Raw genomic sequence first — 17,379 nt, forward strand, 5'->3', positions numbered from 1 at the left:
AATTTCATTGTACATGTTACAATGACAATAAAGAAATTCTGATTCTGATGTTCATTTCAGGTGTCTACCCAGAGTACATATTTATTGTAAACCACCAAACATCTAACTATGTAGCCATGTTACATTAATTCTTTTTAAGTGTATTCTAAAAAATATAGTCTTTTCCCACTACAGACCAATTGCATGTGCAACTCGTGTGTGTGCACAATGGCACCTGTGCAGGCTATGGGGTTGTAGTGATAACATAGCAACACTGTATAAAACAAAGCCTTCAGTCCAAACTCATTTGTTTTGGTTAGAGAACATATGCTGAGTACATTAAACCCCTTCTCATCTGCAGTTTCTTTTGTTTTTTATTCTACAGCCCAGTATGTGTGCGCCATACTATTTAAATATTGTAGCCTATTTTATCCTATTAGCCATCTAAGAGTTCAACTGAGCTGTAAAATGGTCTAAAAAGATGTCTCAAATTTAACATATATATGATCACTCTATTTGCTGTTTATTCATTTGATACTATTATACGTCAGTTCATCCAAAAAATATTTTTTTAAACATTTATTAAAACATTTTATAAAACTATGTTTCGCTTCTAAGTCAGTACTGCACTTTTATTTTGACGGATGCCACAAGATGCCTCACCCGGAAGTACTCCTTGTTTCTGTCGCTGGTGTGACAGTAGTGACGCTAGCTATACGGACATATTCCTACTTTCTCCTGCAGGCAGTGTTGACTTTTCACCGTGGGCTTTTAACAGGTATTCTTTTGTTTATTTAGGTAGAATAACACAAACTATGTTCAGTTAAAATTTTGTGCGAAAACGTCTAATAATGTTAACTAATCATTCTCATGATTTTAGATTTGATCAACTGTCCTAACTTTCCTACTTGACTAGGAAAGAACGTTAGCTAGCTGGGGAACTAGTTAATTCTGCAAAATGACAGGTGCAGTAGCTAGCTAACTCGCTAAATAATTAGCCCAGAAGGTAATCAGAACTGCTCACTTGCAAGTGACTTAAGCAAGGATGTACGGTGCAGACAACAGTGTCTGTTTTTTTTTTCTCGGATGTTTCTTTCTAGTTTGTGATGTTGGAAAAATGTATCCGTTAATCCAGAACTTTGTGTTTATGCCGCTTCATATCTTTTTTTAGTGTCAATGCGCATAAATCACCATCATTAACAAGGAGCTGAAGTAAGTCCTCCAGTGACCATTGTGTTCGTTGTTTAAAAACTGAGTCCAGTACTTAAACCAACTAAGTGTAATGTATGTTTGCTCGAAGGTTTTTCAAATTCTCGTCGTGCGAAAGACTTAGCTATGGTGTTACAAAGAAAAAAATAATTCCCTTCCTTGTGTAGCTAAACATGCTTTTCTTGACCACCATGTTTGACCTTCACATTTCACAGATCTGTCGCGAATTGGAGGGAATACCACGATGGTGCTGAATCCAGTCATATCCAAGCTGACTGGCAAGCTTGTGGTGCTGGCCAGTGCTTCTCCTAGGAGGCTAGAAATTCTGACCAACGTGGTAAACCATCCTTATTATCATTTTGTATCAGTTCAACAGAATTAGCTGTCTCTGCAGTGATTAGGCCTGTGGTTTAATATTGTGGGGCATGGTGTTCCTGTGTTATTGATGTCATAGGGTTTGAAGTTTGAGGTTGTCCCATCATGGTTTAAAGAGACCCTGGACAAGACGTTGTTCAGAACGCCTCAGGAATATGCTGTGGAGACAGCAAAGCAAAAGGCACTGGAGGTGGCTAAGAGAATGCCCTATGTAAGTGAAACATTTTTTCCATTTACTTTTCACCTCCCAACAAGTAGTTTAAAAATGTGCAACTGTCTATTCCTATCTTACCATTTTCAGTCATTCTAAAAATATAGCATATGCCATGTAAAAATTTTGTAATGTGGGAAACCTTTGATTTGTTGGTACAGTTTTAAATTCCTGTAAATGATTTAAAAGTATGCCTGGCACAATGCCTGAGGAGAAAAAAAAACAGATACTCAGTAGTTGACCAATTGATTAATTTTCGTTTCAGGTGTGTCTATTACATTTTGTTTTGGGTGTGGATGTTGTGTTTAATTTCAGAAACACCTGAAAACCCCAGACATTGTGATTGGAGCAGACACTGTTGTGGTAAGTGGTTGTCTTCATTCTATGTCCCATTTGTACACATCTGTTTGTACTTAATTGGTAGTTGTGTACTATGTTAACGATTAAGACCTTATTAATTGGTATTCATAATTGACATTTGTGGATGCTGTGACAACAACAGGTTGATACTGTCGATACACTTAAGACATTTATTTAGGATTTGGCCTAATACCCAATCCTGTACTAACATTTTGGCTCAAATACAAAACCTTACACATTTTCTATGTAAATATTAAATGTGGAAGCAAGTATAAGGAGAAATTTAAGAATGATGGATTATTTATTGTTATTTAGCATTTATCTTTTGTATGTATTTTTTCCTATTCCCTGTAATGGATCCAATGCCTGTTATCATGTGCCTGCTACCAAAAGCCTTATACTGTAAAGCTACACTTGTGCCCCACATGTTTAAAATTTAGATGTTTTTGTAATATTAACCTTCTGTGTTGTTTCACCTCTTTTCCACTGCATGATATGTTTCATTGCATAAACTCAAATTAGTATTGTCAAAGTATTGTCCTTCTGCACTTCTTTCCCAATGACGCAATGTACTTCAGCAGAAAAGAAGCAAAATACAACCACAGTGGTGCTGTATTTTGTTTTAGTAAAATGTAAACCCATCTTTGTGTCAGGCACATTAGATCTGAGTCTGGCTCACCAGATTTGCAAGAACCCGAAGCCATCAAATTAAGTAAGATATTTGACCAAATCCGAAACTGAGTCCAAGATTCAGTGCAGACTATGCACTGCATCTTACAATGTTCTATTAAGATGATTGACAGGCGTAATGCAATTTGTTGCACAGTTATATCACCAACTAGCCTTTCTGATTCCTTTCTCTCCTTTTCTCAGGCAGTGGATGGCTTTATCCTTGAGAAGCCAGTGGACAAGCAGGATGCTTACAGGATGCTTTCCAGGTTAACCTTTAACATAATTAAACTGAAATGCTGTCACTGTCAGATACTTAGTGCGTTTCATTACAGGAGTGAGTCAAATGCGACTTCTAAACATATACAGCAACCTCTACTTTTTTGTTGTATCATGTGCTGTTATTGTGGGCATCCAGAAATGGTGAAACAAGTTATGAGTCTCCTTCTTTGTTCCTCATCCCTATTACAGTCATAATTCTTGACAACTTACAGTGTAATGTACAGTGTAAGAGTAACTGAAATATTAAAACACATTGTTGCTAAAGCTGAGGCTGGGATTACTGCAGAACAGACTGAAAAGGAAATAAAGCAGTGCCAAAGACCCAGTTAAAGAGAATGACAAACAAGTAGCTTTATAGAAGGTGAGCAGAGTACTACAAAACCCTGTAAAGATGCAGTGGGAGACAGCGTGACTGTTTTGTGTGAATAATTATAGATGCAGAATTAGGCTAGTGCAATGTGTGAAGTGCCTGGTTCAGCAGTTGAACTCAGTTTTCTTTCCAGATTAAGGAAAGCGCAATGCTGCCGTGATTCATTTCTCAGAATCTTGCCATAATTTAATGTGTTTCAGGTTGAGTGGCAAAGAGCACAGCGTGTTTACAGGGGTGGCCATTATTATCTGCCATGAGCTAGAAGGTGAGTGGAATGGCTGTAAATGACATTTCAAAAAGCAGAAATTGCAGTTGACCCCATTTTACTTTTCTTGACATCGTAAATTCACAGGGTGATGATCTGAGGGTTTAGCTTAATTAACATGCATCAGCTATGCTTTCATGTACCCGTCCAAAATGCTAATTCAGTCGTCACTATGAGGCAATCATAATGCATACTGCTGTTTGCCAGATTTAAAATCTGCTTTATTTGGGGCAGATTTATATTAAAATATTGTATTAATAGAGAAGCGCCTTAGTGCCTCATGTTCCACTCAAAATGTTTTGTCTTTGCCATTGGAACGCATTAATTATCTCCTCTTTTTCCAGGTCAGCAAATCGAGTACAGTGTAGTTGATTTTTATGAAGAAACCAAAGTGAAGTTTGCAGATCTGTCTGAGGAGATGCTTTGGGAGTATATTCACAGTGGGGAGCCTATGTAAGTACATCTCATTCTGTTAAGCTTTTTGACCTCCATGAGCTTAAACTGTAGATCTTCTAGTGCAGTACAACGCTCTCAAATCTGTATGCTCAGCTACATTTGGAGTCTCTATGTTAAAGGTTGCATTTTTAGACTTTGGTACTGCTAACCTGTCATTCTGTGTTTACTTTGTCTGCCTGACAGATCTAGCCATTGCATTTCAAAAATCAATTTAAGTGAACCATCATTTTGATTGAGAGATTTAATTATGGTAATGGCAATAATAATCTTGTCATTATTGTAAAAATTATTGTAAAAATAATTTCTTTAAATTGATACTCACAATTCAGTTGTCTTCTCTGATTTAGTTAGTTTTGGCAATTGCATTTCTATTTTGTGACTTAATTTATTGATGAAAAGATTATAGGAGGAAACTTAGTTTACCATCTCAACAAATGTAGTGCAAATGTGCTTGTCCCATTAAACAAGTTTTTTCTTTTTCTGTGGAATTGTTGGAGTTCAGAATTAAAATACTACAAAAGTTCTGAAACTCAACCCTAAAATGCAGCTGCAGTTATTGCTGTGAGTCTTACTAAGCTTGCTATTTTCTTGGTAACTTGCCCAGGTTTTTTTTTTCCAAGAATATCACTCTAGTATGTGCAAAACCACTTATGTCCTCTGTGTATGGATCAAATAAACAGTATGGTCCAGGTTTAACTTCTGTCCACATGAAGCAGATGCTACATGTATTTAACTTTTTTACTAGTTACATCTCAAGTAATTCCCCTTGGCTTTGCCAAGTCCAGACAGTGATTTTAGTCTAAATGTTTCTGTTGTAATTTTCATTATAATTAGCTTTAGTAAAACTGAGAAAGACTCTTTCAGTCTCTTTTTAAAATAAACAATTTCCTGATGAAGAATATAAAAAAAAAATAACATTTTGATTTTTGATGTTGGGCATTTTACAGTTTGGAATGGTGCTTTAGATAAGGTGTTTTTAGAAAGGTAGTGACCATTGTGCCTGTGCTGGCCCCCCACATTGTGCTCCTGTAACTCACAGGGATAAAGCTGGTGGCTATGGAATACAGGCCCTTGGTGGGATGCTGGTGGAGTATGTGCATGGAGACTTTCTCAACGTGGTGGGCTTCCCTCTCAATCACTTCTGCAAACGGCTGGGAGATATATACAACACCCACAGCGAATCCCCAGCCCAGAGCGTCAAGAGTGAACCCTGTGAAGAAAAGTGGACTTTGGTCAACAAGCTTTCTAAGTGTGTGGAGAATGGCGAGGCAGAGGGGTGGCCTGATGATGAGGGTGACAGTGCAGTCCCAGCCTCAACCAGTAGGGGTGCTGTGCACAAACTGAACTTGGTCCAGCCGCAGTGTGGATCTTACCGTAATTCTGACTTTCCACACAGGATTGTTGATTTGTTGGATGGATTCAAAGCCTCTAAGGTATTCTGGCCTCAAGCCTAGTCTATTGCTGATAAATGTAGTTGTTAGCACTAGTAATCTGAATTATTATATAGGATTGATGCCATAAATATTAATAGTTGTGCAAGTATAAGGGCGCTGTATAGGGTGCTACACATAGATAAACGCATATGTCACAAAAGAAGGGGGCACCTTTTATATCTGCCAAAAAAAATAGTCAGAGACACACTTCGGTATACTTCAGTAACACAATGTACATTAGAGCAAATATGAGTGTGACCTTTACATGTATATGTATGTATACATAGCAACAAGCTGTTACCAGGTCTTACCTTTGTCCTGGGTGAACTGTATTGCTGCAGATAAAAGTCATACCCATATTTGGCACCTGTAAGAATGGATCAAGCATTGATGTGCTTCGTTTTGTTTGTGTGTTGCACATGCATATTAGCTGGGTGTTAGGGTTGCTGGGATAACAGATAATGTTAAAAAAATGACTAAATCCACCATGTGATGAAAACATCCAGACTCTGTGTGCCTTTTGCATAACGGCCTTTGTTTATGTCAGACTTTATTTGCAGCCTCCAAGCTTAAGGTGTTTGACCTGCTGACCTCTGCGGAGGGCCTGACAGCTGGGGAGGTGGCAGGGAAAATCGCAGCCTCTGTGGAGGGTACAGAGCGCCTGCTGGACGCCTCAGTCTCACTGGGCCTCCTGATGAAGTTCAAACGGGAAGGCACCGTAGGTAAGACCATTACTGCCACAAAACACAATGCATGTACAGTCTGCTAAAGCATGTTATTGGGAAGTGTGTTAAAGACATCAGTATTTCTCGATTTACTGTCTAGTGCATTAAAGTAGTTTGTAAATGTGCAGAGCGCACACAGGAAATGACAGTCATAATTCATTTGGGACCTCTTTATCCCTCCTAGTGGAAATCAAGTGTATTAGACAGTGCACAGCACCCAACAAACATACTGTCCCAGTTCAAGCCACTGGCCACTGCAGTCTAAGTTATGCTAAGTTGGAGGTGTGGATTGGTTCTGATCCATTTCTGTATGTTGTGTCCCCCTAGCATACAGAAACACAGAAGAGGCAAACCAGTATCTGGTGTCCAGCAGTGAGCTCTCTCTGCATGGGTACATCATACACTGCAACGACCTGGTCTGGCACCTGTTCACGCACCTGGAGCATGGCGTGCAGGAGGGGTGCAGTCAGCACCAGCGAGCCTTCGGGAAGAGGTCTGATGACTTGTTTCAGGTGACATGAAAAATCATTGACTATAGAGCGTGCCCCACTGGGGGTCTCTGTAAAAACAAAAAAACCGAGGGTTTTGAGTCTGACTCATAGTGACAATTGAATTGGTGTTTCTTTGGTAATGTGTTTCTTACTAAACGCTTTCCCTTGAGTACATTTGCAAATACTTGTTGATGTCCTCCCAAAAATGAAAATGAATTTAAAGTTACAGTTAAATGTACAAGTTAAATAATCATTGTAAGGTTAAATACAGGTGCCTCTGAACTGTGTCCATGTACAGAGTCAGTTCTGGAGAACTTAAGTCATCCCGTATCAAGGCTGTGTAATTTAAGTGAAACATACTCTAATTAGTGCAGTTAATGGTAGATGTCTGTCCTTCGTTGTAAGTCTGTTTGTATGTGTTGCTGTCTAAGGATTCCTACTACAGCAGCAAAGAGGTGAAGCTGCGATTCATGAATGCTATGCACAGCATCGCCAAGGTGACAGGGAGAGATGTGGCAGCAGCATTCGATCTCTCACAGTTTAAAACAGCATGTGACTTGGGAGGTACAGTATGTGCTTGGCATATGAAGTTGTACATATATAAATGTAATGGGGGATAATGAGCTGCAATATTAAATAAAAAAGTAATTTCCACAGAAATTGTTTCACATAAATGATCATGTGTAGCATAAAAGTGTAGCTATCATAGTGCTAAGGTTATTGTGCAACATGAAATGCTCTCAAGATCTTTTTCCTCTAGTTCACTTTTAAAACAACACAGGCAGGCTTCACAACTGAAACACCACATAAAAAATACTACTTATTTCAGATTTCATTTTAATGAAGTTAATGACTGAATTGAATAAGTGACTGATTGAATCCTCATTTTAGAATAAGAAATTGATTGGTTAAAAAGTTGAAAAACTTACTTAAAAAGGATCAAATATAAATTTAGAAGAATAAAATAAGGATGTAATGACCCACATTTAAATCAACATTTTCTCAAAGAAAATGGTCAAACTATTGTGGAAATGTTCTGAAATAGTTTGCTGTTAATGTTAAACTCTACAGTATACACCCAAAATGCACTTTTTGGTTTTAATTACATTGTCCTAACACTAGAGGGCGCAATAAACAAGTGAACTGGTTCGGACATGCTTAGTTAAACTTTATGACTTGCACTAGAGAGCACAGTTGGAATGTGGGTATCTTCTCTTAAAAGCTGAGTTCTGTAATTTATTTTAGAAATTTTTGTAACACGCGATTCCTTAATTTGAACTTGGGCATGTGAACTCAGTGTTGTGTATCGAACTGAACCGTGCCATGAGTGTATTATTACACTCCTAATCTTGGAGGTTAAAATGGGAGATGATGACTTATTTTTCAAGAAAGAACTTAATAGCCTCAGTGTAAGCACTGAAACTTAATATTGGGTTATACTGTGTATACATAAATATGATATTTTAGAAGCAGAAGAGAAACATTTTTAACGTGTGACTGTTTGTACACAGGGTGCACTGGAGCCATGGCCTACGAATTTACTAGAGCATATCCCGGATTATCGGTAGCCGTTTTTGACCTACCAGCTGTTGTTGAAATGAGCAACCACTTCCTCCCTCACAACCAAGAAACCAACAGAGTAACGTTTGTAGCTGGTAGGTGTATCTGTTAATCATTTTTCAGATCAAAGTGGATTTTCACTGAGTTGCTCATACTCATTTTTTCAAAATATTTCTCAGTGCTACAGTGGATAATCACAAAAAACAAGATTCAACAGTTTGTCCTTTTTGAAAACAGCACAAATAGGCTTTTGTTCATAAAGCCACAGTACTTCTCTGTACTCTGTTGATGTGTCTCGGGGGACTGAGGTCTCTTTGAATCTATCTTTGTTATGAACTCATGCAGGAGTGGCCAAATTGTCCCAGAGTGGAAGCCAGAAGTTGTCATTGTCAAAGGGACACATTAAAATGTTTTAACTGATATGCTATACTGAAAATGTGCTTTGTATCCATGTTTTCTATAAAATAAAGCCATTATTTTATGATTGATTGAGTAATATAGCTAGTGGTGTAGCCGATTTGCCAAACATGTACCTCAGTTCTGCTGGTTTTCTGGTTCTGGTAAGATGATAAGTATAACCTTAATGTTGCTAGCAACCCTATGTTTTCTGTGCAGCAATAGCATTTTACACTAAATGTTTAATCATTACATTAATATAATCAATAGTGGACTTATTCCCCTCCATTCTAAGACAGGGTCATATTCAGGTTTTAATTTACCAGCCAGTGTCACTTTTGTCCCAGAAATTTTAGCTGATCGCACATCTCAATTCTGCGGAAAATAGATCTGAGAAAATAGAACATGGAAAGGTGCATCCAGTTGTGTAAGAATTTGTCTTGTTAATGTTTGAACAGGAGACTTCTTCAACGATGACCTTCCCAAAGCAGACCTGTACATCCTGGCAAGAATTCTTCATGACTGGCCAGATGAAAAAGTGAATGTCTTATTGAGTAAACTGTCCGCAACATGTACTCCAGGTAAGGGAAACAGAATTTCTTGTGCCATAAGATTAGTCTGCCTTCATAGTATAAAGCTGAAAGTCTCTCGTCCAGTACATCTTTTACAGTCCAACAGTTGTATATTCTGATACCCTGTGCATTTAAAACATGCTAGAATAAAATCACTGCTGATGGATGCGTATAGTAAAAAGTCCAGTCTCACATGCATGCATTGAAAACGACTAGGCTGCGGGCTGCTGGTGTGTGAGATTTTCCTGGATGAAGAAAGAAGAGGTCCAAGTAGAGCTCTCCTGCAGGCCCTTAGCATGACTGAGGGCAGACAGAGAAGTGCTGCAGAATACAGCCTTTTGATGGAGAAATACGGCTTCACTCAAGCACGCATCAAACACACACAGAGCTTCCTAGATGCCATCCTCTGTGTTAAACAATAACATCTGTTGGATGGACGTGAACCACATCCAAGTCTGGCTCCACTCACCCAGTGGCACAAGGACATACTGTGTGATTTATGTCATTTGTTAGCTGTCCTGCCAAAATGAAATATTCTCACAATGGTGCAATAATATTTCAGCTCTGTGATTATGTAAATGTTTAGCTGGAAGTAATTAACCCTGTGATTTGTAAAGATTCTATATCACCATGATCCCCAAAAACTGTATTTGTGTGGAAATGGTTGTGTGAGACTACAAAGATGGCAGGGCCCCACAGCACATGCAGAGATGGTTTTCAGGAGGAAATGACAGAGAATCACTAAAGGGCAGATGACGCCTCCTCTGAGGTAAATTGTTTTTTTTGCGGAGTTGATCAGCTGTCAGAATGATATTTTCACTTCATTATGTTCGGAACACTTCTACACTTGGTTGGAATAAGTGCCAAGCTTTTAAACCCAGGAACATTGCAGTGCTGTGTATACACCATGACTGTCTCCTATTGATTGCAGCACAAGAGAGAAAATTTTCTTCTGCATACTGTTATGAATTGCTCCTCGTAAAGCCTTGAAGTAGGTGTGCATCAGTTCTTTAGTTCTCTGTTCTCTTTGCCTCTTACTGTGTGTTGTCGGCCGTTGTCCCTGTCATTTGTTGAAATAATAAATGCTTTGTAACCTGACATATGTGGCATGACTTCACTGTGTTCAGCTGAAGTGGGAGATATTATGTCCACTCAGCCACGTCCTTATTGTTTGAACTTCCTGTTTTGACTGACAGGGTGCGCTGTACTCCTGGCTGAGACTTTACTGGATGAGGGGAAGGCACACCCCAGCAGGGCCTTCCTGCAGTCTCTGAACATGCTTGTCCAGACAGAAGGCAGGGAAAGGACCTTGTCACAGTACAGAGATCTATTGTATGTGCATGGATTCACAGATATGCGTGTCTGTCACACTGGAAACTTTCTTGATGCTATTTTAGTATTTAAGGAGAAGAACTAATTTAAAAGTAGGTCTCCTGTTTCACCTAATTGTGCTTAACTGATTGTTAGTACTTTGAGATGGTACAGTGTCCTCTGGATTGGGGGGGGGGGGGGGGGTGGTAGATATGCAAATTGTGGAGGTTTTATAAAGAATTCAATGATGACAAATGCCACATCTAATAAATTAAAAACAATGTACAGCCTTTTGGAATTTTTGAAAGTTGACCAACTTCCCTTAACTCCTTGCATGCATTTTTGAAAAGATTCTAAGATCAGTGTGACCAAAATTCTAAAGGTATTCACAGTTCTTTGTTCATTTTTAAATTCTGCGAAGAAAAAAACTATAGGATGAATGTGCTGTCTGTTATCAGAATAGTATCTTATATCAGAATAGTCAGAATAGTATTATCAGAACAGTATTATATAGTGATTTTATTGTCCAACTTTTAAAAAGAGAAATGGTATACTTATGAATTGACAAGAATTTTAACATATGACAATAAAAATAATAGTTGTGCATATAATTTTGATTCTTTAAACTTCATTAAGAATAATTTACATCTTTCACAAGGCTTCAAACCAGTGAGCTGGAAGCCTGTTCTCAAAAGTCTTATTCCAACATTTTTATTTTGTATCAACTAACTGTAATATGCTTTGTGGGCTTGTCAGGTATTGTCTGACAAAAGAAGGGTGTATTCGTTTCTTGGAGTTGTCAAACTTTGCGGTTACTGATACGGCCACAATTGCACAAAAGCACACGAGGGCGTACACTGCAGCAGCTTGACTGTCCTCCACAGGTAGCACGCCCACAGAGCTGCAAAGCATCTTATATCGTGCAACACAGCAGCTGTACTACTGTGGATGCGCAGTTGGCGCCTTAACATCCTGTTGAAAAATCAAAGCCCTTCTCTACAAATTCTCAAAAATTACGTAGAACACATGAAATTTATTACAAGCAGTAACAGCACTGCTGTTGGGAACTGTAGCAGGCGCAGTTATAAACGAAACTGGATGTTATAAGAACAAACATATTTCCTCTTTCTTAAAATATGCATTGTAGCGACATCAGCAAAAAAAGAAAATGTGATAAAAAGTAGTGGACCACACATTCTGTGCGCAGCTTGAGTTTCGCAGTGAACGTTGTGGAAATTATGTCTGATATTCTACGTCATTTTACACGTAAATAGCTACGGTACATTTTTGCTCATTTCTGCCTCTCGCGATAAGTATGAGGGGTCGCCTTAGCCTCCGCTAGAAATTACTGTGAGCGTCCATTTTGTCCGGTATTTTGCGAACAGGGTCAACTCTGAGTAACATCTGGGTGTAAGCGCAGAGCATCTTCCTCGACTCAACCATAGCTGTGTATCATTAGTTAGCCAGCGGATACTCGTCTCAAGTGACTGCTGCCATGACGGATGCGGCCATTTCTTTTGCAAAGGACTTTTTGGCCGGTGGAGTAGCTGCTGCTATATCTAAAACAGCAGTAGCACCAATTGAAAGAGTGAAATTACTGCTGCAGGTAAGATTTGCATGGTAGGAGTGGCTGCATGTGATGCGTATAAAGTTGTCTAGGCTGCATATGACATTAAGCATCCGTACTGGACATGGTGAATTGTGTTAATTAGTTAGTTTAACATTCTGTTTCAAATAATCTAATGCAGTTTGCGCGCTACGTTGCTGTAGCAACGGTTTCGGCATTCTCCTTGAGAAGCCATATTGAAGTCCTCTGCCTGCCTCCTGCATCCCGTTTCGTGCATCCTCTGTGCTGAAATTGTCTGTTGCTTCCTGAGGGGTACCTACCTACGCGATTAGCTTGATGTTTGTGCTTTCTTCTTGCTTGCCACACTATAAAATAAACTTCTTATGTATATGACTGAATGTACCGATTTGCGTTCATTCATTCATTTGAATCGGACATTAAGTATTGGCCAGCTAGTACCCAGCTCATCTACAGCCTGACATTGCCTAGCATGCTAGCTCGCTCGCCGTGCATCTGCATCCAGACATCCTCCTGATGCGTTTATCTGCAGTGCAGTGTAGGCCGTGTCGTGTGTAGCAACAAGAGCAATGGCTTTCAGATAACGTTAGCCATCAAGCAAGCCAGCCATCCCTAGTTTGCTGTTGACGCCTAGTGCTGCTATATTATAGCCTAAATACAGTCTAAGTTTGGATTAAATCAAATGTCTGTGTTGATTAAATTTAATGTTTGCATTACTTTTGAACAGGTTGCAGACGTCAGGCCTAGCTAATCAGGAAAATATCCCTAACCCCCTAACACAAACGTCTGCTTGTAGCTAGCTGTCTTATTACCTAATTTGCTGGCTAGCTAGCTGTCTTACGTCATGGTTATAGCCTGCCTGACTTTTATTAGGTCGCCATTAGTATATACTATATACTTATTATATGAAACAGGCTATAGCTAAACAGGAGAAAAGTATAGTGAGATGCACATTGTCCTACATTATTCTCTAATAAAACAGAATAACCCAAGCAGTTCTAAGATAATATTTGGTTTATAAATTGTGTGTATTGATGTGCAAAAGACTTCAATCCATTCAGGAGTTATGGAGAAGAAGATAGCTATACAATTTTAGCATAGCATAAAGAAGGAAAAAACATCAAGTGAAGTAGCTTGCATCATTTTGTTTTAAAAGTGTGATATCCCAAGTATAATTAGGAAGTAACTACAGAATAATCATCTGTAATTAATATTCCTAGGACTGGAGGACACAAAAAACTGTCTAAGGAGAATAGAACAGAATAGAATAAAAAAAGACGAGCATTGAACTGACAAAGCTGAAGAACGAAACTGGCATAAGTCTCAGGAGTCAATGTCAGTTCAATTGTACAAAGTTACTCTTGAAGTCAGGAATTACGGAATATATTTCTGTTAACACACATTTTCTATGAAGGTGGATGAAGACTAGAAGGCTAAAATATGTGAAAAGTTTTCATTTTCTTATGCACGTTCCTTATGAGTATAACACTTCAAACAATGTTTGACTTTTGCACATTCAAGCATTTGTTTTTAGGGTATTCTTTTTTGTGTTATTGAACGTTGTTGACTGTATTGCTTTTCAATGCATTGGAATAAATTGTGCATCTCACGTACAGCGTGCCTGACTTCGCAATCTCTTCTCTCTTACAGGTCCAACATGCCAGCAAACAGATTAGTGCAGACAAACAGTACAAAGGCATCGTCGACTGTATTGTGAGGATCCCCAAGGAGCAGGGTTTTGCCTCCTTTTGGCGTGGTAACCTGGCCAATGTCATCCGGTACTTCCCCACACAGGCCCTCAACTTCGCCTTCAAGGACAAGTACAAACAGATCTTCCTGGGCGGCGTGGACAAGCACACCCAGTTCTGGCGCTACTTTGCTGGCAACTTGGCATCAGGGGGTGCCGCCGGGGCTACCTCTCTCTGCTTTGTCTACCCTCTAGATTTTGCCCGAACCCGTCTGGCTGCGGATGTGGGAAAAGCAGGTTCCACCCGGGAGTTCACGGGGCTGGGTGACTGCCTAGCCAAGATCTTCAAGTCAGATGGTCTCAGAGGCCTCTACCAGGGCTTCAATGTCTCTGTGCAGGGCATCATCATCTACAGAGCAGCCTACTTCGGAATCTATGACACTGCTAAAGGTGAGCGGTCACAAACAATAGTGATGAGACCAAATATTGGACCATGTGAATATCTGACCACAAGATAACTAATGAATTTCTTGGATCACAACCAGAGTTTTATTCTTTTTCAGTATTACAATCATAGACATGTGTCCAGCAGCAGGAGTTGACCATGGGTGGAGTGATCTGTATGAAACAAAGTGCGCTAGTTATGTTGGCCACTTTTGTAGCCACTCTGGTGTGTGCCAGGTGCCTTGTTAAATTAAAACAGTCGATGCATTGCAAGCATTTCAGACAACAGAGTATCCACTTTCTGTTGGACAGATTAGCTGCACTGTGCCATTTCATTTTGTGCTATGATTGTGTATTAAAGTAGCTTTCAGTATTAAAGAGAATTAAAATCTCAGTACTGAAGAGAATTTTATATGAATTTTACTGTTCACTAAATACAAACTAAACCCACCTGGTCTTGAAACCCAGCTCGTCTTGATTTGTAGTTGGCCAGTATACTTAGGACAAACTAATGCAACCATGAACTGGGATAGTGTTATCTTAATCGCACTTTATATTAAGTGTACCTGTATAAGCTCTTTATACAAACATCCATAATACCTTCATGAACACAGCATCACTTCATGAAGCTTGAATAAGGGACGACATGATGACTGCTGATATATGTTATTTAAAGTGTGTTACATAGAAAAGAAAAGTTCCCTTGGAAAAGATGTTTTACTGTTGTGCTGATGAAAGGGATGTAGATGTTTTATGAATGAAAACTTACTAATAAGGAATAAAGTATTTTTAAATAGATACAGGAAAATGAAGGGCTCATTTAAGGAATGTAAGTGCAGTGTTCAACTTCCCAAAGAAGAAGGTGTAACATTTGAATATCTCAGTTTAGTGTCTGACTAGTTTGACTAGGTGAGTAATTTTGTGTTTGCAGGTATGCTTCCTGACCCTAAGAACACCCACATTGTGGTGAGCTGGATGATTGCTCAGACGGTGACAGCCGTGGCGGGAGTGGTGTCCTACCCCTTCGACACCGTTAGGCGTCGCATGATGATGCAGTCTGGACGTAGAGGAGGTAAAAAAAAAAAAAAAAAAAGCCTTGAAGTTCACAAGAGCCAGATCTCATTGCATACACCTTTCACATCTTCCGATGTGATTGAGGTAGCAAGTGAGCGGTTTTATTCCAAATTTTACAAATCTTTTTTTTTTTTTTTCCAAATCTTTACTTTTGTTTAGTTGTATTCTGCTTTATTGATTGCTGTGAGCCCCTTCGGGATCCTTACAATGGATTGCACTGCTCTTGTAGGACACAGAACCAAATGCATGTTGAAGTGCCCCCACTGACATTGATAGACAAACTTTTGCTTGGAAAAAAGAGATTTACTTCAGTTTCATTTTCAAAGTACATGGCCACAATAGAATAATAAAAGCATAAAGCAAATGTGCATTTTTATTTTAATGTGTTTTACTTACTGAGGTGTATATATTTTGAAATTTATGTATGTATTATTTCAAGAAACTTCAGTTTAAGAAATATTTAGTTAATTCTTGAGGAAATCAAATTCATAAAGCTTAGGGGTGGTTTTTTGCACACTATCAGAAACTAGATATAATGTATAGTGAAGCAATATAGCAAGCAACTACAGTTCACTAACCACTTTGTCAGATGACATTAACTGTGCCATATACTGCTCAACCACTGTGCCACGCTGCATACTGCATATGCTGCATTAGCACTTTGCGCAAGCTTAATTCTTACTGATGTGTTGTTACTAAACCTGAGATGTGTCCTTTGCCCTCACAGCGGATATCATGTACACTGGCACACTTGACTGCTGGCGGAAGATTGCCCGTGACGAAGGAGGCAAAGCGTTCTTCAAGGGTGCTCTATCCAATGTGCTTCGAGGCATGGGAGGAGCCTTTGTGTTGGTCCTGTATGACGAATTCAAGAAATTTGTCTAAGCTAACCCCATCAGTGTTTTAGCAACTGGGACATTGACCATGTAAGAATAGCTGTTACTATTGTGGTCCATTAAGCTTTTACTGAATCCCTTGTTTCCAGTAGAATATATTTGGGGTCCTGGTCATATCTAGTACTATTGGCCAACAACCTCAAATTGTTGACCTGTGAACTTTCCATTTTAAGCACTGTGTATTTTTTTCTTTTGTTGATATTTTTGCACAGCCGTTAGAACATAACTGTTCTTTTGAACCAGGGCATTCCAAAATAATAAAAATATGGGAAAAGAATCATTCAGATTCTCAAGTTGTGTTTGTTAGTGCATTTCTTAGTAGGATTTAAGTTAACAAAACAACCACAGTACCATTGTAATTAACAGACCCATAGGAATTTCAGGTAATTTGCATCTGAAGAGGGATCCTGTCGACTGATATAACGATTAACGTGGTTTGTAACAAAGGAAATACTTCAGTGGCAGCCCGTCTCATGCAGTGCCAAAGTGCCTCCTCAAGATGGTGCTACTGGTATGGAAATGATTGATTTTTCATTATGAGGTCTTGCCACATGGAATTTACTTTTGGGCCACTGAGTACCAATACCTGAACAGTTACTTAATATTCTAGATAGTTCTCAGATTCTCAGGTGTATATTAACACTCATTCTCTTTATTTCAAAACAGAATAATCTTCTGTTTGGATCTGAGCCTTAAAGGAATTTTGAACATGGTCAAATACACTATATGGCCAAAAGTATGTGGACACCCCTCCTAATTATTGAGTTCAGGTGTTTCAGCCACACCGATTGTTAACAGGTGCATAAAATCAAGCACATAGCCATGTAATTTCCATAGACAAACCTTGGAAGTAGACTGGGCCGTACTGGCTGGGGAAATTTCTGCCCTGCTAGATCTGCCCGGTCAACTGTAAGTGCTATTATTGTCAAGTGGAAGTGTCTAGGAGCAACAACACCTCAACCACAAAGCGGTAGACCACTTGGGGCTGCAGGGTGCTGAGGTGCATGGTGTGTAAAAACCGCCTATCCT

At 39.1% G+C, this 17,379-nt stretch overlaps 2 protein-coding genes across 3 annotated transcripts; both read left to right on the top strand.

The window, feature by feature from the left end:
• Window positions 1-716: 716 nt before the first annotated feature.
• asmtl (acetylserotonin O-methyltransferase-like) lies at window positions 717-10,616 on the top strand. Of its 2 annotated transcripts, XM_036540460.1 has the most exons (15): window positions 717-757; window positions 1,151-1,191; window positions 1,404-1,525; window positions 1,643-1,774; window positions 2,090-2,137; window positions 3,008-3,072; window positions 3,656-3,720; window positions 4,065-4,173; window positions 5,216-5,609; window positions 6,157-6,331; window positions 6,662-6,846; window positions 7,257-7,389; window positions 8,337-8,480; window positions 9,240-9,362; window positions 9,570-10,616. In XM_036540460.1, exons 3-15 carry the CDS (start codon window positions 1,433-1,435, stop codon window positions 9,773-9,775), a joined length of 1,872 nt encoding a protein of 623 aa, XP_036396353.1. In that variant the 5' UTR covers window positions 717-757; window positions 1,151-1,191; window positions 1,404-1,432; the 3' UTR covers window positions 9,776-10,616. The 2 variants fall into 2 exon arrangements, with proteins under 2 accessions (XP_036396353.1, XP_036396354.1); XM_036540461.1 differs by lacking the exon at window positions 717-757 and having other exon boundaries at window positions 1,079-1,191.
• Window positions 10,617-12,002: 1,386 nt separating this feature from the next.
• On the top strand, window positions 12,003-16,611 carry slc25a6 (solute carrier family 25 member 6). Its single transcript, XM_036540480.1, has 4 exons — window positions 12,003-12,270; window positions 13,900-14,386; window positions 15,312-15,452; window positions 16,182-16,611. The coding sequence occupies exons 1-4, from the start codon at window positions 12,160-12,162 to the stop codon at window positions 16,337-16,339; spliced, it is 897 nt and encodes a 298-aa protein (XP_036396373.1). The 5' UTR covers window positions 12,003-12,159; the 3' UTR covers window positions 16,340-16,611.
• Window positions 16,612-17,379: the final 768 nt, after the last annotated feature.

Source organism: Megalops cyprinoides, chromosome 11 (assembly GCF_013368585.1).
Source record: "Megalops cyprinoides isolate fMegCyp1 chromosome 11, fMegCyp1.pri, whole genome shotgun sequence".
In the NCBI taxonomy this organism is placed as follows: domain Eukaryota; kingdom Metazoa; phylum Chordata; class Actinopteri; order Elopiformes; family Megalopidae; genus Megalops; species Megalops cyprinoides.